General features: G+C 45.3%; 2 protein-coding genes across 5 annotated transcripts in view; both read right to left on the reverse strand.

Moving 5' to 3' along the window:
• The window catches only part of LOC127601005 (upstream stimulatory factor 2-like), a 231,061-nt gene that overhangs the window by 202,765 nt on the left and 1,870 nt on the right, over positions 1-26,426 (reverse strand). Inside the window, exons 4-11 of one of the 4 annotated variants that reach the window (XR_007962464.1) lie at positions 26,189-26,308; positions 24,754-24,913; positions 21,321-21,408; positions 18,634-18,672; positions 15,909-15,967; positions 15,614-15,708; positions 15,029-15,157; positions 12,523-13,350 (exon numbers count right to left, since the gene is read on the reverse strand). Coding sequence is in view for 3 of the 4 variants with exons in the window: in XM_052065974.1 (XP_051921934.1) it covers positions 13,261-13,350; positions 15,029-15,157; positions 15,614-15,708; positions 15,909-15,967; positions 18,634-18,672; positions 21,321-21,408; positions 24,754-24,913; positions 26,189-26,308 (780 nt within the window). In the remaining variant the exon portion in view is untranslated. Of the gene's footprint in view, positions 1-12,248; positions 13,351-15,028; positions 15,158-15,613; positions 15,709-15,908; positions 15,968-18,633; positions 18,673-21,320; positions 21,409-24,753; positions 24,914-26,188; positions 26,309-26,426 lie in introns of those variants that run through there. The other 3 variants (XM_052065974.1, XM_052065972.1, XM_052065975.1) reach the window with 3 other exon arrangements.
• On the reverse strand, positions 7,644-8,786 carry LOC127601037 (hepcidin-like). The gene is made up of 2 exons (XM_052066017.1): positions 8,541-8,786; positions 7,644-8,071 (listed from the first exon to the last, which is right to left on the reverse strand). Exons 1-2 carry the CDS (start codon positions 8,625-8,627, stop codon positions 7,880-7,882), a joined length of 279 nt encoding a protein of 92 aa, XP_051921977.1. The 5' UTR covers positions 8,628-8,786; the 3' UTR covers positions 7,644-7,879.

Below are 26,426 nucleotides of genomic sequence, written 5' to 3' on the forward strand. Positions count from 1 at the left end.
ATAAACACAAAAAAAGGGGGGGGGGGGACCATTGTGCTACCGCGCCATTTGGCTCGCTCAATGCAATTCTATCATTTGGGCAAAATGTGTTTAGGTTAGCTTGCTAAGAGATGGACGTGATGTTCATGAGGTGGGAGAGATGGATGTTTTGAGCGTGCGGGGCGGACAAGGTCAGCTGATGTCTACGCGGCGGTCCTGCCGTAGTGAGCTGCATCAGCCGGCGGCGATACCCAGCATTTGCGCGTCTAATAAATAACTCTTCTTCAATTTGCCCTCTTTCTTCCCAGAGGAGCCAGACGAGGAACCTCTGCATTTCTGGCGAGATCGCTTTTTGATGAGAAAGCTCCCCCCTGCGGACCACCCGTGTCACGAAGGGTGTCGCGACAAGATTACTGATCCTTCTAAATTGTCGCAAAAAGTCAGGGCTGCAAACAAAAGGGGAAAATTGGAAATTCAATGCAAGGAATGATGTAGGGATACAACAACAAAAATACTATAATGTGTGTGTGAATATATATATTTCTTCATATATATATTCAAATTCATATATATATATATATATATATATATATATATATTGTATATATATTTTTGGGGGGTCGTAAGGAAACACTATATGTTGAAATAAAGCATATTTTAAAAAATGACTATTGGAAACAATACAAAATAGAACAATTTAAATATACAGATGTTAGAAGAAATTTTTAAAATTGTTTGTAAGAATATTAAGAAGAAATGTGCCAAACAACACTCAGATCGAATAAATATTACATACGAGGAGAACATGCACAGCGAGGCTGGAGCTGGAATTGAACCCACGACCTTTGTACCGCAAGGTCAACACGCTAGCTAACTACTGGACTACCGGGCCGCCCAAACAGATACATATATTACAAAATTACACCCACGTTAAAATCGACACTATAGCAAGACCACAAACTATATATTGAAATATAAATAGTACTAAAAACAATCATCAAGAAGAATATTGGTCCACTAAAGGTGATGGATGAATACAAAGATATATTTGAAAGAAGTTTTGGAACAAAAATATGAGACTTATTGATTTTGAAAATACTGGAAAACAATAGAAAAAAAACACAAAAATATGACAAGAAAAAATCTAAAATATGAACTGAAAAAAGTGGTTGTTCCAAGAGATGACCTCAGACTGAATCTCGCTGCCATATTGCTTGCTTGCTCCTCGTGAAGCATTCTCGAGAAGCGCCAGAGAGCAGTAAAACATATTCCAAGCGTAAATCAGCTCATAAAGCTCAAATATTTTCAGAGGCTGCCCTCAAACCATCGCCTCCCCGTTTCCACGCATCAGCAAGAAAAAACTCCCCCGTCGTGCGTTTGTATGGCAGGAATACATCAACAAAAAACAGGGTTCTTTTTTTTTTTTTCATGTGCTACGACGCACTGAGGAGCTGCAACGGCGCTCGGTGGTCAAAACTACACTCATCATCATCATCATCATTTTTTACAGTTTTACAACACTTTGTCCGTTGACACAACAGGAACCAAAAAAAAATGGCCTATTTTATTTTGGGGGGGTAATCAACATTCTGGTCTGATATTAACGTATAAACAAAAAAAGAAAACAACAAGAACAACTAGCAAAAAAATCTGCCCGCTTTGGCCGATTTTAAAAGCGCTAACGTGCGTTGATTGGATCAGCCGGCCGCTAAATTCATCAGGCCGCATTGTTCTCAACCGTAATTGCTGCCTCCATGTCCGGACTTGACACAGTCAAATAAGTCCACCAAGGATATCCACGGAATATAAATGGCAGTCAAATCATGCACCGGCACATTTGAAATGAAACGCATAATGCTCTCAACGACGTGCGTAATGTGTTCCCGCTCTACTTTCGCCTTCATCGGCATCCATCAGCGCCAACGGCCGCCGGCCCCAAACAAGCCCGCGCCGCAATAATGGATGCTTCCTATTAGCCGCCTCTCTCCGTGATATGCTCGAGCCTCAGTCGAGGAGCGCCAACGCCGACGGCTTGCTGATTTGTAAGGTGGGACCGGCTGCCCGAAAAACCTGGGAGACGGATATAGCCGTCGCCTCCCCGGAGTCGGTGAGCCGTGTTTTTCGCCGATGTCATCAAATCTGCAACTTTTCAATGATATATAAATCATATATATATATATATATATACACACTGTACATATACCGTACATATATGAACTATATAATTAAAACTGCCATTTAATTATAAATATATCTACAATCATAAAGACAATGACAAGACTTGATTTCAAAACAGTTTTTAAATAAGCAATTAAAATGTAATTTATTTTGTAAATTTGTAAAACTATTTTTTTTAAACGTGTTTTTTAAATTATTTTTTAATGTATATTCGTACATTTTTTTTTACAAATATTTTTGTACTTGTATTTTTTTTGTTCATTGTTTTGTCATTTTGTTTATACAACAACCCAAAAACGGGAATCGTGAAAATCCACTGACGGCCATTTTTTTTTTTTTTTTGCAGTGAAATCAAGGAAAATTAGAAATAGGTCAACATTTGGGGGTTTTAAAGTGAAAATTCTTGAATAATGGGCACATAACAACCAATTTTGGGGGGTTATTCTTTTTTGGTAAACCATACGTCCAAAAAAATGGTCGGACGAGCGAAGTGCTCTGGCGTGTCCTGTCCTGTCGCTATGCGAGTGGCTCGCATTTTGTCATTTTGTTTATACAACAACCCAAAAACAGGAATCGTGAAAAAACACTGACCGCCATTTTTTTTTTTTTTTTGCAGTGAAATCAAGGAAAATGGAAATTCGAAATAGGTCAATATTTGGGGGTGTTAAAGTGAAAATTCTTGAATAATGGGCACATAACAACCAATTTTTGGGGGTTATTTTTTTTTGGTAAACCATACGTCCAAAAAAATGGTCGGACGAGCGAAGTGCTCTGGCGTGTCCTGTCCTGTCGCTATGCGAGTGGCTCGCATTCAGGCGGTAAACAAGCTAGCCACTCGTGGGTCGCGTACAAGGCGTGATAAATCGCAGTCGCGACAGTTGTGGCGACGCCGCAACAAAGCGCGCAGTCCAGTCGGCCGACTATCGGCCCACTTCAAGATGGCTCCGATCCCCGCAAAGATAAGAAGAAAGAAGTAATTGTCTTCTCTCAGGGTATGAATGGCGGGACGCTGGCTCCTTGCGCATTCGGCTCATGCCGCTTATTGTTTGATAGGATCGACACGGCCAGGGGGGGCCGCTGATGAGAAGAATTGTATGGGGGGGGCGAGAACGAGTGCGATTCGCTGCAGTGAAACACAGAAAAGGGGGGGGGAAGGCGCTGCGAAGCGCAGTCAGGATTCCTCTGCAATGATACATGACGCGACTTCATCATCCGCACACGTTGACGCGTGTCCTCAAGCATCGATCACGACAGCGAGTTGAAATGCGTTTTCTTTTTCAAATGCGTCAAAATTTTTGGTTTGAGTTTTACTTCATTTATAAAAGAAAAGACAATGCCGTTTCACTTCTCGTGTGTATGTCACTGAGAACATACGGTTGACCTCACTGAAAAATGTCACTTTTTTACAGAAAAAAAAACAATCTCTATTTGAATTTTTAAAAATATGTTACATTTTAAAAGAGGATCTTAAATTGTACAGAATTTTCTTAGGTGAATGAAGTCAAAATTGGTCGACCATTTTCCATGCATTCAACCTGAGGCCTTCAGTGACGTCATATACTGTACATGAACACAATATATTGGCTCGTCAGGCAGCACTTCATTTCAGGAGCATTGAAAACCATCAAGCATGCATTCACGATTAAGAGCAGGAAACTAAATTGACAGATATTGTTCAAAATAAAAAGATTTTAAAAATACTCAATAAAATGCCACCCAAATTAAGCTGTGTGATCATAAACAAGTCTGTGCAATAAATTGCGCAATGTCGCAGTTTCATATAAGACACCAAACACACAATAACAAGACAAACTATTCCTTGAATAAATACAATAAATATTTCAATAAATACAGTTGACTTGACTTGAAAATAAAATGAACAGATCATTTGCATTTTGAGAATGGGCTATACAACAGCAAGTAACTGAAAATGTTGAGCAGCTGAGATTGAACGAATTTTAGTGCACAAAGCTGCCTACAATGCGCCATTATAAGTTGCAGGTGAGCCGATTTATTTGATACATTTTTTTGTATCTTTGTCATTTTATTTCGTGACCGTTAATACTAACGAAATAAAATAAGAAGAAATGTAAAATAGAATTCATTTACTCACCAATGTTGTGCCTGTTCACTGAGCTGCACATCTACGCGAGTGTCCCCAAATGTTTTGAAACGCACCGTAGCTTGTAAGTGCCCGGCCGTGCTCTGATGTTTCCTTGCTGCCTTGGTAAAACAACTTCAAGTGGTAAATCCAACGGAAGGTCCGTCTTGAAAATTGTTTGGAAAGTCGTCCTGCAACCAGATCAACGTCTTCTCCTTCGGCCATTTTGGGTGAAAATGCAGCGACAGCTCCCTCTAGCGGGCGCTCATCCAATCACAGAACGCGCACGTCCAGTGTCGACGTCAGCCCTTCCAGCTGGCCCTGGTACGCAGACCTGATTGGCTATTGCAAGTTGACTGGGCCTGCTCTGTTTAAACTGAAGGCATTTACATAACCACGCCCATTTGCATGTCGATTCATTTTGTTTTCACTTTTAAAGCGGTTGTGACATTGCAAAAGCTTGAGGAGTTTTTTTTTCCAAAATGTATCACACCATGCGCATTTCATCCCCCCAACCCCCCCAAAAAATCATAAAAACAATGAAAGTACTTGAATTTATGAAAAAAATGTGGTCATATAAACAGCAAAGAAAACTTTGCAATTTAGTTTGTAAATGTATTCAATCTTTGACATTTGTTGTCACATTCTCAAATAACTCGATGATGTCATTGTCCTTCAATAACCCAAGTGCATTTTTTGCTTGTGAGCAAACATGACATTTGGTGCAAAATCTGACTAAATCCCAACGAGATTAGTGAAGAATCTTGCCTGGAAAAAACGTGTTATCTTTTCATTCGGCGGCTGAAGCAAAAGTGTGTAAGCAAGAATCCCAGCGGCCGCGTTTCTCCTCCGGTCCGTGCGCGCCGTTCCTCGCACGCTCCTCCGCCGCGCCGCCGCGACGTGTCAAACATACGCAATGAGGCGACGCGAGCGGCATACGCCAATCGGCTGCGCGCTCCGGTCCAAATGTTGGGCACACTTACAACCACCGGCGGCTTCCACCTTTACGGCTCCAGCTGCGGTTCGGCCGCCTCAACGATGGAGGCTGGGGAGCACGGTGCACCTGGACGGACGCGATGCCCCCCCCCCCTCCCCCCCTGACGTGGGCAAAGTTCTGCCGCAGGTGGGAGTTGAAACTCTTTCTGACAGGGGATTCTGACACCTTCCGCGTGGCTCCGTCAAATCATCGATTTGATGTTGTTTTGTTTTTGTGGTTTTTGTTTCACTTCCGGTTTGTGTCTTGCACTTGACCCGCCATAAATCCTACCCATGAAACGATTGATTGAGAGATCGCGAAAACCATTTCGGCACTCGGATGACATCAACTTTCATGGACAACACGTGAAAATGAAAAGGATTCTTCCTCCGACAAAGATTACTGGCCGGAAAAGTGCGTCCAAAAGTGACAAGGGCCTGCGTTAAATTAAAACCAACGACGGGCGGCGTCATTTGTCACCGGGTAGAAAAACAATGGCGTTTTGTTGCTGCTTTATTTGGCTTCATTTCCCGAAACACCCAATCACACACATACACAAATCCATTATATTTAAGGAAGACCACAAGATTATTCCACACATACACACACAAGGAAGCAAAGGGACCATCTAAATGCAAATGTTCCTTTTCGTCCAATCAATGGGGCACACCTCCTGATATTCCTTCCCTCCTTCGCCTTCCACACAAACGCATTCATAATTATGACAAATTGCTAGCTTGGACATTCCAAAGCTATGTGAAATATGGTTAGTAAAAATGAATTGGAGTTTAAAAAAAAAAAAAAAAAAACAAGTCCAGCTGGAGGCTGAATATTAATCATCTCCATAATGGCTGTGAAAAATATGATGTAATGCATAGTGTAAGGGCTCCCCCCGAAAAAAAATTAGAACGTATAATCTCTCTATTTTGTTGTTCTACTTCTTCCTTTCATAACTTTGCTGCTGTGAATCAAGAATTTCTCTATTGCGAGACTAATAAAGGTTTTCTTATCTTATCTTATCTAATAGAGCGTTGTGACTGGTTGTTCCTCCTTCACGTGTCAGTGAAGGTTGCTGTTGCTCTTTTGTGCGTCGTATCTTTATTCTGTCGTACGGGCCGGACGTCTCACAGTCGAATAACTCGGATGACTCGATGACACGTTGTCGGTATGTCGACAGATCTCTTCCACGTCTTGGGCATCCAGCCCTGCTCTCTGTAGTCACTTTGTATTTTCGGCGATAAAGACGTTTACTTTTCAACTTCTGCTTCCGGCTCCTCACCTGACAAGAGTTCCCGTTCACAAATGTTGTCTGTGAAGATGGCGACTGAGCGTTTCAGGTCTGCGTGTAAAAAAAAAAGAATGATATTGATGATGATATTGTTCGATAAGATCGACATGAAGACATATTTGAAAACACGTGAATAAATCAAACGAATGAAGAAAATGAAGATTACAACCACTGAAATGGAAAACAAGAAAATTGAATCCAAAACAGATGCGCCCCCCCCCAAAAAAAAAAATCTTGTATAAATGCAAAGCAGACTTATCGATTGCCATGACATTTCATTGTTCAAAGTTCAGTGACACAACGGTTGAGCGAGCGCATCCCGCTAACGTGTGACCGGCTGTTGTGACAGCGCTTCAATAACTCACTCGTATGCTCCCCACCCCGGAGGGGAAGAAAACCGGACGCATCTGGCACCAGCGCGTCTGACTGAAACGCGGCGCGGACATTCGTGATGACAGGACGCACAAAAATCAACAGCCAACCGACGCCGGCTGCGAAAGGCGCAACGGCAAGTTGGCCGTTTTGCCTTGACCTTGGCGGTTTTTCAAGGGTTGTGGCCAATGAACACAAAGGTTGAGAAAATTGTGATTTTTTTTCCCATTGAAATTATTTTTAAATGTGAAAAAGTTCAAACAGGGCGGCCCGGTAGTCCAGTGGTTAGCACGTGGGCTTCACAGTGCAGAGGTACCGGGTTCGATTCCAGCTCCGGCCTCCCTGTGTGGAGTTTGCATGTTCTCCCCGGGCCTGCGTGGGTTTTCTCCGGGTGCTCCGGTTTCCTCCCACATTCCAAAAAACATGCATGGCAGGCTGATTGAACACTCTAAATTGTCCCTAGGTGTGAGTGTGAGTGCGAATGGTTGTTCGTCTCTGTGTGCCCTGCGATTGGCTGGCAACCGGTTCAGGGTGTCCCCCGCCTACTGCCCGGAGACAGCTGGGATAGGCTCCAGCACCCCCCGCCACCCTAGTGAGGATCAAGCGGCTCGGAAGATGAATGAATGAATGAAAAGTTCAAACATGGGATCGCAACTCTATTAAAAAGAGCAATAATGAAAATTCATGCAAATTAAAAAGAAACATTATTTTTAAAAAGTATACATAATGAGAAAATAAGCACAAGCAAATACATTTCAAGATTCATTTATTCAACAATTCTGAATACAAGTTGGAATTAAAAAAGAAAAAAAAAGTTTACAAAAGGTTGAGACTATTCCAAACGTGAAAATAAATACCACTGTGCCACTTTGGACGACAGTTTCTAGATCACGTGCGACCAAAATAAAAATCGGGGAACCAGCTCAGTGATAAATTAGGATGCTCTCGTTTGTCGTCGTCGTTGTTGTCGTTTTCGCTCTCCCTTTCAGAACTTGCAGCAGAAGCCGCAGCCCTTGTAGGAGCGGCAGCATTTGCAGCACCAGCGGCACATGGACAGGTTGCTTTGCCGCTTGTGTCGCGCGTGATACGCCGTCCAAGGCTCCCCGTCGGCGGCCGCGTCCAGTAGGCCAGCAACCGGAGCGTCGCCGCCTCTCGCCACCTCCGTTTGCATCCGCACCTGCGTCCGCAAAGAACATTTGACGTTCAAATGACCGTTAATCCAAAAAAGGGTTTAACGCTTCAGGATAGCAAATATCAGCGAGATTGTGTCTGTCGCTCGCCCACGTGGACGTGGTTCTGAGGCGCGCTTCGAGCCGGTGCGCTTGCATCTTTTAAATCAAAACCACTTGGCGTTTTTTGGATTTACAAAGGCGACTCGTCGCTTGATGCATTTGGATTTGGTGAGCGATATTATGCCGAGTTGTCGCATCTGGGAAAGGAGAGCCGCGCTCATGATGCGGTTGTAAAAACAGAAAGTGACGAGGCCCCGCCTCTTTCAGGCACACCGTAGGCATGTTCCGCATTCCTCACAGTGTGTTTTAATGTGACTGGGAGGCGTTGAGTTAATTCTTCACCCGTGGCGGTGGGTCGCGTTCCACCGTGCTGGGAAATTGCTGGCAAGAACGGAGAAAAAAAAAAACGCTTACCTCGTCGAAGGGGAGCGCCGAGATCTCCGGGATGCGAATAAAGGCGAGCACGAGTGTCACTGCAACTGCAATGCTGAATGCCTTCATTTTGGACTAGTCGGCGGCTGGTTCTGGTTTTAAACGGCGCGGGAAATCCTTAAGAGCCGAGCGGTCGTCTCTCTCATGGGGCGTCGACGACGACTGTCCGCTGACGATGACTTTGCTTGCTACCTCGCTTCCAGTGTGTCACTGTGAGTGCACGGTGGCTGGTATTTATACATATGCCGAGTCGTGGTGAAGGGTGAGGAGGGGGGGGGGGTTGCCTCACCGCCCCCCCGGGAGGCCCGGCTGGCCTCTTTCCCGGCAAGAGTTATCTAACCTCCACAAGGGGAAGTTCTGACCTCTTTGCTTGTGCTGTAAAAGGTGAAAGCAGTCAGGCGACGGGTGGGGGGTGGGGGGGGGGGCACAAGTGGTTAGCACGTCTGCCTCGCGATTCCGAGGTTCAGGGTTACGATTTGGGTTTGAATGGCCAGTCAATGGTTGTTTTGTCTACTGTGCCCTGAAATCAACTCGCTCCAGGTGACCCTTGACCTTAATTAAAAAAAAAATAACTGCAATAAACCTACACCACAAAAAATTATAAAAAATACCGATTGGTGGATTGTTCTGGTTTGAATCTTGCATGAGTTTTCCACTGAACTACACGCAGGAAAATTTGGAGCGTTCAATCAGCCTTGCCGTGCATGTTTTTGCAATGTGGGAGGAAAGCGGAGTACCCGGAGAAAACCCACGCAGGCCCAGTGAGAATAGGGAAACTCCACACAGGAAGAAAAAGGAGCAAAAATAATGAAATCTTACGGTACGCTTGTGACTTTTTTGCCCCCCCATCCTCAGCGTTATTTTGTGGCGCAGCCTGCCAACAAATGCCCCCCCCCCCCACACACACACACACCCTTGTGTAATTCTTATGAAACCTGCAGTTGAAGCGGCATTACATACCAGCGGGATGCTAACACGCTCAATGTTGTTGTTGATCCATTAGACGGCAGTTGAAGTCATCTCATCTAAGGGGGGGTAGGGGGGGGGGGCGCTGCCTCCCTGCCGTTTCATTGAATAACTCATAAATGCTAACAGAAAGTGGTGCTTTCATATGGATTAAAAAGCTTCTCTCCATGACTTGTGATTAAAATAAATAGTTTGACACTCAAAACTGGACACAAAGAGTTTTGAAAACCTCATCAGGAGGCAATTTGACGAATTCCTTCTTTTGTATTCATTCTTTTGTGTAGCCATCATTTACGATCTCGAGGACGTTGTTGTGAATCCTGCGCATTTTTAAAAAGCATTACACACCCAAATATGGACATTTTAAAAGGGTTACTGTCGCTAATGTATGGCTGCATTTATAACTCGGACAAAAATTTTTTTTTTTTTTTAATTCAGGTCAATTTTGGAGAGTCTTACACCTGCATCTTTTGTGTACTGTGAACCGAAACAAAACAGCAAAAGAGAATCATACACCATGTGTTTAAAATAACCACATAACTTTGCCCGAATGTCTGATAGCTTACTGCTAACAAATATATCAGAAATGGGCTACTGAGTATTGCCGGTGTTAAAGCCGTTTAGGATATTTGATCATGTTCACTAGCATATATTCTTTATCCTCTGTGAAGCATAACTTTACAGCAGCTGCATTTGAGGCGTCTCTGTGCGTTTGTATTAAACGCGAGCGCACCAGCCGGTCAAGAATCGGACGTATTTTGTCAGTTGCGATATTCCTGCAGAGTTTGTTCAATCGACTTTTGGTTTTTGTTATGCACGTGTTGTTTTTGTGGTTACTATTTAATGGCATGCGAGTCATCGTTCAAAGCTTGATGAAAAACAGCCTGGATACCATGATAGGAGATAAGCATAATAAGGGGGGGGGGGGGGGGGGGGTTGGGGTTGGGGGGGGCGCAAACAAATCAAAAAGGATTATTTTATTTCTTCTTATCGACAGGAGAGCAATAAACAACTGATGGTTAATTAACCTCGGAGCAGAATAAACGCCAGAATCAATAAAGGTGGACGTGAAATTACAAAAATGGTGGTTGGCGTTAGTTGGCAGGCGGCGGGGGAATAAATAAAGATAAAGTGCAGATAAAATCCACGGCGTCTAAATTCTCATTCCGCCTTTAAAGGGCCCCCAAATTGCCCGAGGTGACTCAATTAGCGACGGTGGCGACCACGCGCCGCTCTGTCTCGCTCACCGATAACCTCGGTGGCCGCGGTTGCGTCACTGTCAACAAAGCGCCACGGGGGCCTCCCGACATGCGCCGGGACCGCCGTCATACCCCTCGCGAAAACACGTTTCCGCGAGGGGTCGCCGCCAAGACGCAGCGCGCGCCCCGTCCCGTGCTTTTTCGGCGGCGGAAACAATTCACGCACGGGCTTGATGAGGTCATGCCACACGATGTTCCAGGACACCGTTCCGAGAAATGATCCTCTGTCACGTCGTAAATTTGGACTGAAGCAAGAGTACGAAACTTGAAGACAAGATCTGGATTGACAGAAAACAATGTCTGCCGGCAAACCAAAACCAAAACGATTATTTCCTGTGCCAAAGATATTTTGGTGGTTTATGGATCATTTGAATAATTTCTTGGAATTGGCTCAAGTAGGCATGAAGTTGAGGTTAATTATTCAAATGAAGGAGCATCAACAATTGCTGTCTTGATTCCAATCTGAAAATTCTATGAAGGTAAAAAGTGTTGGCTACTATATTTGTGTTTTTTTTTTTTTTTAAACCTACGCTTTTTGGTCAAAATTCCGAATCTGTTCCGAATGAAGGCTCTGCTAGGATGGACATTTGGACCCGCGGTTTTCTGGCAGGGGGCCTATCAGCGGGAGGAGAGCTGGTGGCCAAACAAAGGCTGCCACAAGGGCGGCGGACAAACTCACCTCAGCAGGCGGCGCTGCCGCGTTCCTCTTGGTCCAGGCCGTTGACCCCCCCCCCCCCCCGTCTGTTGCGCAAACTTGACCCCGACAAACCTTCATACCTCGCAGAAGAGGTCAATCTGTGGAAATAATAAATAGAAACACAATATGTTGGTGGGGTGTGGGGGAAATCCATGTCTGCAGGGGGCAGTGTGGAGAGAAGAGGAATTTCAGATGACAGCAATTCCCAGCAAGATTAGGTGAGGAGGGGACAGGGGGGGGGGGGGCAACATGCCGATTGCATCAGAGGTCAGGGGTCTTCTGCACTGTGGAACTTCCACATCGTATGCGTCACTTCCAAGAATGCAAAAGTTCCCGTCAACTGCCCGACAAGGAGGAAGGATTTCAAAATCAAGAGAAAAAAAAAATCTTGTGAAAGTTTGGGAGGAAAAAAAAAAAAAAAGACACCAGGCTGTGAAATCATGTACAGGTACAGCCGGGCCCTAAACAGTTGCTAATAGTCTCGGTCTGAGGTGAATGCAGGGGCTGGGGGGGGGGGGGGGGGTGTTACATTCCATACCTTGGTGTGCTTTGTGGTGTCGGAGGGATGGAAGTGGCTTTGAAGACATAACTTTCTCCACATCCTGCATTCATCTTTGTTCCTTTTGGGCTTTCGGGGAAAAAATATAAATACACACACACACATTTGTATTTAGAATGGACAACAGTGTGCGAAAGATTCAAAATGGCTATGCCGTTGGTTGAATGGATTGATGCGGTCTACCTTTTGATTGTCAACCTCCAAAAGGATGAATGTCACCAGGAGAGCGCGAGAGCTCCGACTGGCCGGTCTGCATTACCACGGGGGTGTGGCTAAGTGACAACCAATCCACGTTGAGGATGATAGCTAGTTTTTATTTGTGACCATTTGTCGATAGAAAAGATGTCTTGCAATGTAACCTGAGAGACATCGAGGCTGCTACAGAGAGGGGCGGATTGGCGGTTTGTGTTCTTCATTTACCATCTCAAAAGAAGATGTTGATGGGAAAAAGATGCGGGGGTGGAGAATCAGCCACAATATGACCTTTTGATGATTAGCAAATTAGCCCATGTATGAGCATTTGCATTATAAAAAAAAACCTCATCGACATGCTGTTATTTTCAATCACACGGGTAAAAAAAAAAATAAAATAAAAAATGAAACATTAGTTAACTTCTGAATGAAGGCGAGATGGGTTGCAAGTCTTTTGAGACATGGTAGGCGGGGTGGGGGGTGGGGGGGGGGCGCCATCGGCACACTTCCTATGCTTACGTCTCGTTTTCCTCGTGTGTTGGCCACGGTGGGACTCTTCTGCAAAATGCCCAACGTTTCAAGTAATCCCTTCCTGCCCCTGCTCGAGTATCACAAATGTGCACTGGATGCCCCTGCCGCCCCACCCCCCCGCCCCCAAAAATTAAACTTGCGCCAAAGCTAGCCATTGACTGAGGTTGGCTCTTTTGGAGTCTCGCCCGTATGACTGCGCTCTGTTCCACAGGAGACTCATAAAAAGAGAACATTATTAAAGAAGTCAGAAAGCGGCAAGTAATAGTCCAAAGTAACGATGATGATGATGATCCGGGTAGGTGGGAGGCGGGGGGGCAGACGTAATGAAATTAAATGTTATCGTCCTTGAGCGAGTTGTAGTTCCGCGGGAGGGTGCGGACGCCTCAGCGAGCGCGGCCCAAGTGCGGCCTTGAGGAGGCGGGTTGTCTCCACGTGATTCTTCACAAGTCCTTGCTTTGCTTTTCCGAAAGTGGCGCAGCGGCGGCGGCTCCTTCATCGCTACTGCGGCGACGTCTCCCCCACCATCTCGATGCCGCGCTGCCGAAGCTGCGCTCTCAGCGAGGCATTCTCGTTCTTCAGTTCCTCAATCTTCGAAGAAGAAGAAAAATTCAGTTCGGAGCTACTTTATCCGGTCTTACGCAACCCTCTACTGCCGGTACAGCTTTGGGTTACGGAATGTGGATCTTTAGAGAAGAAAAACAGCTAAAAACTAGCTTAATGCTAACGCTAATTAACATCTATGTCGCTTTTCGGCAACACAAATGGTTCAGCGACGTGTTGGCAGACATTATAAAAGTACTCGTATTCGGCTACTCTTTATCCTCTGCATAGAATAGCAAAATGAGTGTCGTACTGATGAGCTCAGAGAGTAGTTGGGACATTATTAAGCGATGATTGGCTGCTGCAAAGAGGCAGAGCGGGATGAATAAAAATCACTCCATGAACAACATGAGTCTTCCTGCCCCAGGTGACCAAGACTGGCACACTCGACATAGCGGCGCCATTTCATTGATGCGGCGTGACAAAACTGCAATCAATCTTTTTATTTCTATTTGTGTCATTACTAGATGTTGTTTGTTTGTTTTTTTCATTAAGTGCAATATAATAGAGTGAGGGCGGCCCGGTAGTCCAGTGGTTAGCACGTGGGCTTCACAGTGCAGAGGTACCGGGTTCGATTCCAGCTCCGGCCTCCCTGTGTGGAGTTTGCATGTTCTCCCCGGGCCTGCGTGGGTTTTCTCCGGGTGCTCCGGTTTCCTCCCACATTCCAAAAACATGCGTGGCAGGCTGATTGGACGCTCTAAATTGTCCCTAGGTGTGAGTGTGAGCGCGGATGGTTGTTCGTCTCTGTGTGCCCTGTGATTGGCAGGCAACTGATTCAGGGTGTCCCCCGCCTACTGCCCGAAGACGGCTGGGATAGGCTCCAGCACCCCCCGCGACCCTAGTGAGGATTAAGCGGTTCGGAAAATGGATGGATGGATAATAGAGTGAGGGTGGAATGGTGTGCGACTCGTTAGCACCGTCACCTCACAGTGCAGAGGTGCAAGGTTTGATTCCTGTTTGCCTGTTCTCACTGTGTCTGAGTGGGTTTTCTCCGGGTGCTCCAGTTTCCTCCCACATTCCAAAAACATGCAAGTTTCTGACAACTTTGTCCCAATGACGTCAACCGAGATTAGAACTCAGCGGGCCACAAAAGTCAAGATCATAACCGATGGGATTAAGCCAAAGATGCGGTGTGTCAACTCCGCTGGCTGCCAACTCACCTCCTGCCCACCCTCCCACCCTACCCCCACTTCAAGGAGGCGCCCAAGAGATCACGTTAAGCTTTCTGTGAGATAGTGTGGGGGGGTTGCAGTCATACTCAATAGCCAAGGGAGGAGGAGATCAGCATGCAAGTTGGCTGCCTGTCTTGTTTTCATCCCGCCGCCTCTCGCAGGTAGCAGCGAGCCTCTTTGATGGCTCGGAAGGTTGCGATTGCGCAGCTAACCGCCGAAAACCACCTCGGGATCCACTCGGAGAAGAAATGAAGACGCGCACGGAGGGAGCCGGTGGAGTTTACCCTCAGCGGAGGGAGACTTGAAGGAGTCGTGTCTATTTAACTTGTTTCATCTGCACATCAACTCGGCGGAATACTAAACAAGCTGGACTCGTATCAAATGCAGAATCCGTGTGGAGAGGCGTGCGCCATTTACTCCCATCAAAATTAAAACTATTATTACGATGCATGATTTGACCTTGCAATGGCCCCCGGTTGGAGAAGTCGGCCTACCTGCTGCCTGCACAGCTCATTGTCCACCTGGATCCTCTCCACCTCCTTCAGGCTCTCCTGCAGCCGCTGGTTGCCCTGCCTCAGCTCGCGGATGTAGTCGCACGCTTTGGACAGGATTCCGCCTTTACTCTGGAAACACAAGATGGCCGCTGCAAATGGGAGCTTCAAAACAGTCACGTCTTTCTGTTTTTTTCTAAAGATTCCCGAACCTTGGTTGAGATGTTTCTGTAGGATTAAGGACCAAACTTAGGAGCTCTCACAATCTAAATGGGACGGGAAGGAACGGGTTTGTTTTTTAAAACTATGGTCTGGGAAGGGATGGTGTGGGATTTTTTTTTTTCTGTGGGAGAGGGATGCGACTGGAGTAAAAATTGACCAGCGTGTCACTTTTTAGTTTAGACTAGTGCGGACATGTAGAACATGTTCTTGGAAGGACCATTTTTGCGTTTTGGTCCTTTTTAATAGACTTGCTGGTTCAATCTGAATTGCTCTTCGTCACGCTGTTCCCAGTTTGCAATTGAGGAATTCTTTATGCGAGGCTTCAACGGAAATGTGGCCGTTGAGCGGATGAAAACCACAACTTACTGCTCCGGTTTTGGTGCTGTCCATGTTGCAGTCAGGGATGATTTTGGAGAGGGTCACAATCCAGTTGTTGATTTTGTCCCTTCGCCGCCTCTCAACTAAAAAAGCAGGAAGCGGATTCTTTAGGGGTTGTGGGGGGTTCTCCCTTGTGTTGCCAGGCTATGACCGTTCCACAACAGCCTCTAGTGGCCACCTTGAGAATAGCTCTGTCAAGCCGCACATCCATTTCGACACAGAGCCTGCATTGTGTTGCCCTGTCAGGCGAGTGAAAAGGCCGCAATCACGGCTAATTACCCACCTTCATTATGCTGCGCTCTCCTCCTTTCATCTCGCGGTGTTCGGGGCCCGTCCATTTTCCTTCGGAGAAACAAAACATACACACACGCTTGTTTTTTTTTTTTTTTTCCACACACGACAATACAGTATATCCACCCTCTCCCCCGCATTCACCTCATACCCGAGACTATTAGCAACCGTTCTGGGCTGCCATCTTTGACAATGTCTTTTCTAATGGCGGCAGCCTACAGCCGGCTTGCGACACCTAAAGTTCCACCTGGAGCTCCAACAACCCTCTCCGCCAGAGACGTGCGGTCAGGGGAGGCAGGTGAGGCAGAGCCTCACCTCTGAATGCCCATTGCATTGCGCATTCATCACAAACTGGGTTCATACATGCAACTGGCTCAGTGCTGCTTGCCTTATATCTGCATGTCGCATGTGTAATGTTTAGCCAATTGAATAAGCTACAAATATTACAAATATTTGCTTTAAATATTTGTAAATCTGACACTAAAGGAGTCAGTGCCTCACCAACCATGCAACTCACTGACTGGAGAGTCTCCGCTGCCCAGGTGCGGCTCGCAGGGGGAGTATGCCACGTCGTTTTACCTGGCCGTAAAACAACGGGGACGAGGCAGCGAGCCGCCCGCTGGCATCCGGAGCTGCCGGCGATTAAGACAACCGTCTCTTGCCTGGGCATCTTTCCCTCAGGTAGTCCGTTAATTAAGACGCGGCAGTGAAACCATTTTCAACCGCGCAACAAAGCGTGAAGGGACTGGTAACATCATGACTTATAAATATCAATGACCTATTTTCTCCTGTAGCACGACTAACTGTGTTCCATTCATTAAAATAAAAAAAAAAAGTAGCAGCGGATTTATCAACGTGTGCCTTGCGCGCAAAATTCAACGCCGCTTTCACATGGAGACAGACACAACGTGACAATTGCTTTCAATACAACATGATGGTAGAAGTTAAGTCTCTGCTCTACACTTTGACAGAGTAGGTGCTCTTGCTTCAGTGGACATATCTGTGCGGTGCGAGTTTTCATAAAACTCCGATACTACAGGTATGTGCAGGGATACCTTAGCGCCGGACGGACATAAACGCTAACGAATTTCTTTACATTTACAGTGTTATGCAGCTGAACCTATGTTGTTAGCTAACTGCATCTGTTTTGTTGTTTCCATGTTATTTTTCTTTTTAGTTAACCTGTTTTTGCATTTTTTTGGGGGGGGTGTAATATCAGAGGTTAAACTGTGGGGCGGTTGTTTTGTTTTTTTATTCATTCATTCATTCATCTTCCGAGCCGCTTGATCCTCATTAGGGTCGCGGGGGGCGCTGGAGCCTATCCCAGCCGTCTTCGGGCAGTAGGCAGGGGACACCCTGAATCGGTTGCCAGCCAATCGCAGGGCACACAGAGACGAACAACCATCCACGCTCACAAGCACACCTAGGGACAATTTAGAGTGTTCAATCAGCCTGCCATGCATGTTTTTGGAATGTGGGAGGAAACCGGAGCACCCGGAGAAAACCCACGCAGGCCCGGGGAGAACATGCAAACTCCACACAGGGAGGCCGGAGCTGGAATCGAACCCGGTACCTCTGCACTGTAAAGCCGACGTGCTAACCACTGGACTACCGGGTTATGATTTTAAGATTTAAATGTTTTTTTTTTTTCAAGATTAGATTTTTCCCCTCCTCAATGCATTTCAGTTATAAACAGGCCTTCGCAATTCACAGGCCGGGCCGGTCCCTATCCCCACGAATAGCGGGGGCGTCCACTGTACTTTTTTTTTTTTTCCTTCATTTTCCGTATTCAAGAGCAGTGCTAATGTGCTAATGTTCACGCTGCGTAATTTCACAGTATCTTATAATAAATATGATTTGGTAATATCTAACTTTTTGGAAGTCGGTCATTAACATGGTAGCTGGTCTATTTTTCAGCTGTACTTTTGAATTGATATTCATTTATTTTCATGAATTGTTTGTCATATGGTATTCATTCTGTTAGTGTGTCATGTAATGTGACGAGTCGCTATTCCATAGGTGATGTGAAAGAAAAGTTGTTTTCGAATGATGTTGGATTACCCCACCGCCGAGTAGTCCAACGTGAATGCAGTACTAATCCTCACTTTGAAAAAAAAAAAGTGGTCTCGGTGCAATTTTCATTTTTTTTGCAAAGGCCCAGATCTTCTTTTAACGCAAATACTTTTTTCACAACACCGTTTTGAAAGTTTTCCGAGTCTTCAGCTCTAATGCAGCAATTTTTTAGGATTTCAATGTGACTCGGGCTTTTAACTGCATCTCATCCAGCCTCTGCGCCGTACAAAATGTGCGGTGAGCGTCCATCATTTTGTTATCTACACAAATAAAACAACCACCACGGAAGCCTGCGAGACAAGAGCGGCGGCGAGTCTGGAGATGTTGTTTCCCGATGCAGCGCGGCGACCTAATTTCGAATTCCTGACAGGGACCGAGTTGCCTGGCTAACAACAATGGATGAGGGTCAGCACTGAGGGAGCGCCGCATCTGCGGTCTCACACATCAAGAATGGGGAGAATCAGCGGGGGGGGGGGGGGGGGGGGTATTGGTGGTGGTGGCGGGGGCGGGGGTTCTCCACTCTGCTTGGAATCTAATTTGATTAGTTCATTTGCTGCAAACAGAAATGTGCTGTGACGGTGGTGATGGGAAAAAGAGGAAGAAGTGGAAGAGAGGGGGGGGGGAGTAGGGGGGGCGTTCCTCACCAGTTTAAACCTTCTTGCCGCAGCGTCTCGTTTTCATCTCTGCGGACGGCACATAGGGTGGGGAGGTTTTTACTTCACTTTGACAAACTGGAATGTCACCGTTGATTTGCGCACACTCAAAACGGGCGAGAAGAATCATGTAAAGTAGAACCACAAGACACCTGGAGAAAAACATTTCCTGTGTGTCGCGTCTCCTGTTGTTCGTCACGTGGCTTAACTCGCGACAACGCACATTTTGTGTCCAAACAACAACAGCACATTTTAGTGCCGGATAAATGCTAACGAGGGGGAAAAAAATCGACATAACTCGATTTGACCGTCGGTCATGTGCTTGTCGCAGCTTTGCGCTGACGGAGAGAAAACTTCAGTTCGTTTCATTTCGCCTCGCCACAAATCTGTATTTTAGTACATCGGAGTAGATAGACAACATTCATATCCAAATACGTAAAACTGCGCCGCACAGACTGTAAAATTTAAATGGCTCAAAAGTCAAACACTCACTTAAAATTATGTAGATAGTCATTCTTGAGTATTTTAGTCGCTACTAACATACAGTGCTTTAAGTGGTGAAAAATAAGTTGCCTTATTTTGACTGTTCCCCGGTAAACTGGGCGGTGGGTAACAGCAGACACAAAACAAGAGGAGCCGCTGCGGGTGTCCGTGCCGCCATCAAAAGAAAAGTTAACAAAAAAAAAAATGACAAAATGCACTCTTAACCACTTTCTTACATACACTTTGTTGTCTGAAGTAGTTATAGATCAGGCATGTCCAAAGTCCGGCCCGCGGGCCAAATCCGGCCCGCGGTCGAATTTCATCCGGCCCTCGGCCCCCGTCATAAAATCAGTGCCGTCTGGCCCGCAGGTTGGGCGCAATGGAACACGTGTTGCATTGACTGAGGTCTCGTAGACTGGTGAGTGATGTTTCATAGAGTACTGCTTCCCTCTAGTGGCTAAATGAGTAATAGCATTCACTAAATGAGTAATAGCATTTAGACACTAGAGGGCATCACTCACGAGTTAAAAAGACATCACTCCGTGTTTAGATTGACTGATATGTCATATTTCAAATTCCTGTTTCAAATGAACCAAAAGAAATTCTTAAGATTGTTGAAATTAAAATAAAAATGCAAATGTGAAACAGACTGGCTTACTAAAATTTGTTGAACAATATTGTTGTTCAATGTAAAGCAGTGGTCACCAACATGGTGCCCGCGGGCACCAGGTAGCCCGTGAAGACCACTTGAGTAGCCCGCCAGTGCCTGGACATTGTGATTTGCTAGTAGAAATTATGATTTAAAAATGCAAACATTGGCAGTAGTGTGAGACATTTCGAAACACGATCAAAGTCTGACAATTTAAATCATCAAGTATTAAAAATAACACATCCTCATATTATTGAAGGTATTTTGGACAAATATGTTATTTCAGACGTGTATCAATTTGGTAGCCCTTCACACAATCGGTACACATGAAGTTGCTCTCACCCTCAAAAATGTTGGTGACACCTGATGTAAAGAATGTCAGCCAAGGTCGGCCCCCCGACATTTTACCACATAAAATCTGTCCCCCTTGGCAAAAAGTTTGGACACCCCTGTTATAGATGAAAGAGGATCAATAGGCTAATACAAAAATTAATACAATAGAATACAATTTCTTCTGTTTGAATTTCAAGTGTGGGATCGCGACTGGGTGACAATAGCTATGCCAATGCTTTTTTGGTGAGCATTTGTACTTCTTTTAGTTTGATTTAGATTTGAGATTACAACCCTTTCCATGACAGCTACGTAAAACATCATGTACAGACTGGCTCGACAAATTCATCACTTCACTCGCCATCCTTTCTTACAAGAAAAAGCGTTTTGATGCTCCCCCTGGGACTAGTAGGAAGAGTTCCTAGATCCTGCAGTTTTGCTGGTAACTTCTCTTATACGCAAGACGTCACTCAGGCTTTTTACTACAGCTCAGTACAAATGGGTTCCATCCATTGGAGTTACGCATGAGGTGAGTTTAGGGCTAAAAACAAGAGTTGATCAAATGAGGGCAAGCATAAGTAGGACAGAGCGAGAAAACTCTCTTGAAATAAAAGCCATAAGTTGCTTTTATAGACCTACACCCGCCGAGCCGCACATAATAAAATATTATGACTTAGCGTAAAAAATATATATATTACACACACACACACACACACACACACACACACACACAAGCACGCACGAATGGTTCCGCTCCTGAACTGTGTCTGACATATTTAATCGCGGCAGTGTAATATAACCGTCATTCATTTTTTGTGTGTTTGTATTTGGAGTGCGTGTCAAGAGAGGCCTGTTGCTGCAATCAATATATATATTTTTTTAATAAACTCCTGAAAAACGTCAATGACAACATGAGCAAGCGTAATGACTACAGCTGGATTTACGCTGCAAGTGACACAATTGTGGTTGTTGTGCTTTCAAATGGCACAATTGGGATATGCATCATCAGCCGATACAACACACAAAATAAAACTACAATTTGGATTTTCTAGGTTCTTTCGACATTAATGTTTACTTCAGTGGTTATGCTTGTGGAGTTACTTCAAATCAATTACCGGTACTTGGGCATCTGCGCACGCGTGTCCTTTCACTTGTCCCGCTGGTATAAATGGCGATTATATATACACATGTGTGAATGTGTGAATGTGACACTCACGCTGGGAAGGGTTGCGTGCGTGGGGCAATACTTCGCGTGGTGCCCATCTGAATGGCATCGGGAGGGGTCATCATCACGTAGAACTGGCCTGTGGAAAGCATGGCAGCTGTGTTAATGGGGATTTTTGGGAGGGGTTAAATCTTCCGACATTTAAACCCAATGACACTCTGCTTAGAGCATCAAAGATGATCACAATGCCAATTCCGAGAAAACGCTATTAAAAAAAAAGTAAAATAAAGTAAAACCACTCACATACATAAGACACGTACCGAAGTGGGAAATCACTCGAATTACTTTCAGATAAATTGCAGCAAATTGAGTCTGCAATCCTGATTGTTAAGTTCACTGCTGGTGTTAAAGGCAGGCCTCGCACATCTAGATTTTTAAAATACAACAAGTGGGAACTTGTCGTCAATTGAGCAACAGTTCACCGCTAAGTATGACACATCAGCCGGCCTCTCATATGACTCGTCTCGGCAATTGTGACAAATGAGGCTCATCCATGCACGTGGCGCGCTCGCCGCCAGGGCGCACGTTTCATTGTTCTCTCAACGCGCTTGTGTCACGCGGCGGCAAAAAAAAATATGTATTTCGGAGACACAATGGGCAGCTGGTACGCAAGTGTTGTAAATCAGCCTAACGTGCTTTAAGACAGGCAGGCGCATCTGCGAGCTTAAGGACAATGAAATTGAAGACAAAATGGCACCGCGTTACAAATATTGTGAGGGTTGGGTGCCATTCTATGCAGAATTAAAAGCGTAAGGATGACAATTGGGCATTTTAAGGAGACACAGACACCCTAAATTGTCTTAAAACGAGTGAGCGGGGATTGACTTCCTGACGTTCGTACGCTAGCGTTAGCGTAGGTTAGTGTTCGGATGTCCACTGTAAACCAAGGACGCCCCATATTGAATTAATTCCTATTACGAGCTGAAATGAACTGAAAACTCACCGTATATACTTTTATATTTTTAGTCAAGGGTAGATGCCCGGCCGACGCCGTCAGCATCGTTGACGGCGAGATAACGACATGAGGCACTGAGCGAGCTGTGTGAGGCGGGCTCATGCGACGCAAAGTAATTACATGTGATCGGCAGGGCCTCGTCGTAATTGACTTGAAAGAAAGAGGGAACGCACTGTGGCGTGCGCGGGGAATAAAATTAAGCCTATGCAGTTCAGCGGATGCCCAGCAGGGACTGAGCCATGTCACAAAGAGCAAAAATCTCGAAGCGATTGATGCCTCCTTGGCCAAAACGCACCAAAGCAATCGCCAAAGGCCCAAGCCAAAATAAAAGCAGGAAATGGCACTAATCATCACGTCAAGAGGCATCCGTTGTATGCAATGCAACGACAATAAAGGCAATTCTGATTCTGATATACAGCATGAGGGCAGAGGGAACTTTTTAATTGTGCTGCAGCGCCTGAAACACGATCAGGTCAAAGCCAAAGCCGAGAAAAGTCGTCGTTGAGATTTACTGGCTGCGCAGATCAATTTGCATATTTAACAGCTCCGTGAAGTTGTCAACGTGGGCTTTGCGGTTCACACCTGCTTTTTTTCGACTTGAGCTCCCCCCCTTAGTTGTCGAGGTAACTTGCATGGGATAAGACCACCCCCTCAAAACGGTCAAAAAAATAAGCATGCCAAAAGTAAGCATTTTGATATTTACATGCCATATCACATATGTGGACTCGAAATTGGACTTAAAGTAGTAAAAGGGAAGCTAAAATGTCTGCCAGTAATTTATTAAAAAAAAAAAACATCAAATATCATACAACTAATTGGTTTTATTTCTCCGGCACATTAAAAGAAATGGTTTTTAAAGCTGCACTTTTGGGGTGGGGGGGTAAATATGAAGCATCTAGGCGATATAAATGCGTTATGGCTTGGACTTGAGGTTCCACCATTTCATACATTCTTGGGTACTTTGCTGTCTCCTAGTCATATTTACGAGCTGTGCTGTAATGCAATTAACGACATAATTTATACGACAGCCTGATTAGCTTAACCGTCAATCAACACACTGCAGGAATTGTTCATCACATCGGATTTTGTACTGTCCGTGTTCAGGCATACGCGCTGTAAAAACAAAGCATAAAATGTTCATTCATAAATAAATGAATTCATCTGACTTAATTACAGGGTGGCGGCCCGGTAGTCCAGTGGTTAGCACGTGGGCTTCACAGTGCAGAGGTACCGGGTTCGATTCCAGCTCCGGCCTCCCTGTGTGGAGTTTGCATGTTCTCCCCGGGCCTGCGTGGGTTTTCTCCGGGTGCTCCGGTTTCCTCCCACATTCCAAAAACATGCATGGCAGGCTGATTGAACACTCTAAATTGTCCCTAGGTGTGGGTGTGAGTGCGAATGGTTGTTTGTTTCTGTGTGCCCTGCGATTGGCTGGCAACCGATTCAGGGTGTCCCCCGCCTACTGCCCGAAGACAGCTGGGATAGGCTCCAGCACCCCCCGCCACCCTAGTGAGGATTAAGCGGCTCGGAAGATGAATGAATGAATGAATGAATAATTACAGGGTGGGCCAAAGGTAAGATACAGGACACACATTTTCATTTTTTGTTTTTTTGTTTTTTTTTGAACAGGAATCTTTATTCGTGGAAAAAAAAAATCTTTGTCTCACCTCTCGGGTGGTGTCCGTCCCACATTCAGCTCGGGTCCTCTACCAGAGGCCAGGAAGCTTGAAGGTTCTGTGTGAGGATCCTTGCTGTTCACAACACTGCGCTTTTCTGGACTGAGATGTCCAATGTTGTTCCCGGGTTCTGTTTCAACCACTCATATAGTTTGGGGGTCACTGCGCCGAGTTGGACACTCACTAGTCCCCGGCCTCCTTCCTTACGACTTGCGTACAGTCTCAGGGTGCCGGATTTGGGATGGAACCCTCCATGCATGGTTAGAAGCTTTCAGGTCTTAACATCCGTGGTCTGAATCTCTTCCTTTGGCCACCTCATTATTTCTGCACGGTATCTGATCACTGGCAGGGCATAGCCGTTTATTGCCCGGGTCTTATCTTATTCTTGTCATTGAGCTGGCTTCTTAGGACTTGCCTCACCCGCTGGAGGTATTTGGTCGTAGCCGCTTTCCTTGTTGCCAGTTCGAGGTTGCCATTGGCTTGTGGTATACCGAGGTACTTGTAGCTGTTCGCAATGTCTGCTATTGCTCCTTAAGGGAGTGAGACCCCTTCAGTGTGGACTATCTTGCCGCTCTTCTGTTCAAGTGTGTGTGTATGTATATATATATATACACACACACACATATATTCAGTAAATATATTTACACACACACACACACACACACACATGTATATATATACTGTATATATAAACATACATATACTGTACATGCATACATATACATGTATACAGTATACATACACACACGCACAAACACACACACACACACACCCCGAGTTCTGCTCAGGCACTCACCTCCCGCCTGCGTGAGCGTGGGCTCAGAGGTGGCGCCGGCCTGCACAGACACGGAGGCGTCGCTCACCGCCGCCGCAGGAAAATAGGCGAAGCGCGCTTCCCCACTTGCCGACTGCCCGGCCGGGCTTCCCCCATTACTGAAAGGGTTCTGGATCACCGCCTGTGACGGATAAGAGAGAGACGCACGCGGGACGAAAGAAGCGTGAGCGGGCGGACAAGTCAAGAGCCCGCCTCGCCATCGCTGCAGCACCTCCTTGGGCATGACAAAGTGTTTAACTGCTGTGTGAAAATGGGGGGGAAAAAAGCTTCAATAAGCAATGTTCTTGTCAAAGCCATCATCTCTGGTTGCAACCCAAAAAGTTCATTTGATTCCTTACAATGCAAACGACAAACATTTTACCCCCCCCCCCCCCCCCCCGTGTCGCTTTTGCTGCTTGTTTTGATGTTCCGATACCTCCTGCTGCGTTCAAGGTCACTAGAACTACAGTCTCTTTCTAGACCACTTTGAAACAACCAAGACAGACAAAGTGATGTACGTGAAGCAAAAAAAAAAATCATACAACAACAAACAATAAAACAAACATTCATAACAAAGACAGCAGAAAGCACAAAAACGGTCAAAACTAAAAATCAAGTCTCATGCTGAGTCAAAAGCCAAAGAATAGAAATGAGTTTGAGGACGAGTTTTAAAGATTTTAAAGAAAAGGCTTCATCCCCTCTGAGCCTCCATGTCGAAATGTGGAAGAGCAAGGAGGCAAAAAGAAAATAGAAGACCAAAGAGGAAGCAAAAAATAAGAAATGGACTTGAGCTGCGCTACCTTCGACCTTGCGCAATCGCATTAAAGCAATAGAGTGAATCCGCAATAACAAAAGTGTTAGAGCACCGTGTTAGCATATGAAACAATTTTAACATTGTCTATGAACAGTTCAGTCGTTTTTTTTAAAGAAATTACAAATGAGATTGGAATTATTTGGATTCTGTTGTGTACATCATTCAAATAAACTATTTTCCATACGCCAAATGCGTACCTAATAAAGTGGCTGGTCCAAGTGCTGTCAAAACAGGTGAGTGACGCCCCCTGACGGCCAATGAAAGCCACCACAATAACAATGAATTCTCAATCGAAAACGACCACTTTACAACATGTTGTGTTTCATAATGTTTATAAACAAGAGGCGCCAGGATCATTTTCCGTGGCAAAATAAAATGAATGACTAATGTTGACATTTATTGGAAATGATTACATGAAAAAGAAAAAAAGAAAAATGTTTTTTTCTAGCGGAAACCTCCACTCTTCTGCCACCTGGAATTGTGAGTGAAGATGAGCCAAACGGAATAATAACCACAACATGTTCAAACACTTGGTGAGACATGTCAAACAAACCCCCCCAAAAAACCAACAGATAACTCCATATTCATTTACGGGCTGGGTACCTGAGCAACAGCCTGAGGAGCGCTGCTGAAAGACGCCGCAGAGACGACACCCACCGCCCCGCCGATGTCGTCCCGTCCCTCAAGGTTCTGTTCAGTGACCTGGACCACACGGTAAGTCACCTGTAAGCCGGGGAAAAAAAAAAAAAAAGTTAATAAAAATAAATAAATAGATGTTCTGTTTCTCCGGTATGAATACCTGGCTGGTCGATTTGTTAATCATATCCTACAAAGTGCAGTA

The sequence above is a fragment of the Hippocampus zosterae genome, chromosome 5 (assembly GCF_025434085.1).
Source record: "Hippocampus zosterae strain Florida chromosome 5, ASM2543408v3, whole genome shotgun sequence".
NCBI classification, from domain to species: Eukaryota; Metazoa; Chordata; class Actinopteri; order Syngnathiformes; family Syngnathidae; genus Hippocampus; species Hippocampus zosterae.

What these genes read in the sequence shown, in the direction of transcription:
- LOC127601037 (XM_052066017.1), bottom strand. Translation starts at nt 8,627, where the DNA reads ATGAAGGCATTCAGCATTGCAGTTGCAGTGACACTCGTGCTCGCCTTT. An exon ending in CGGCGCTCCCCTTCGACGAG is followed by an intron (nt 8,072 to 8,540) that starts GTAAGCGTTTTT and finishes TTGCGGACGCAG; the next exon opens with GTGCGGATGCAAACGGAGGT.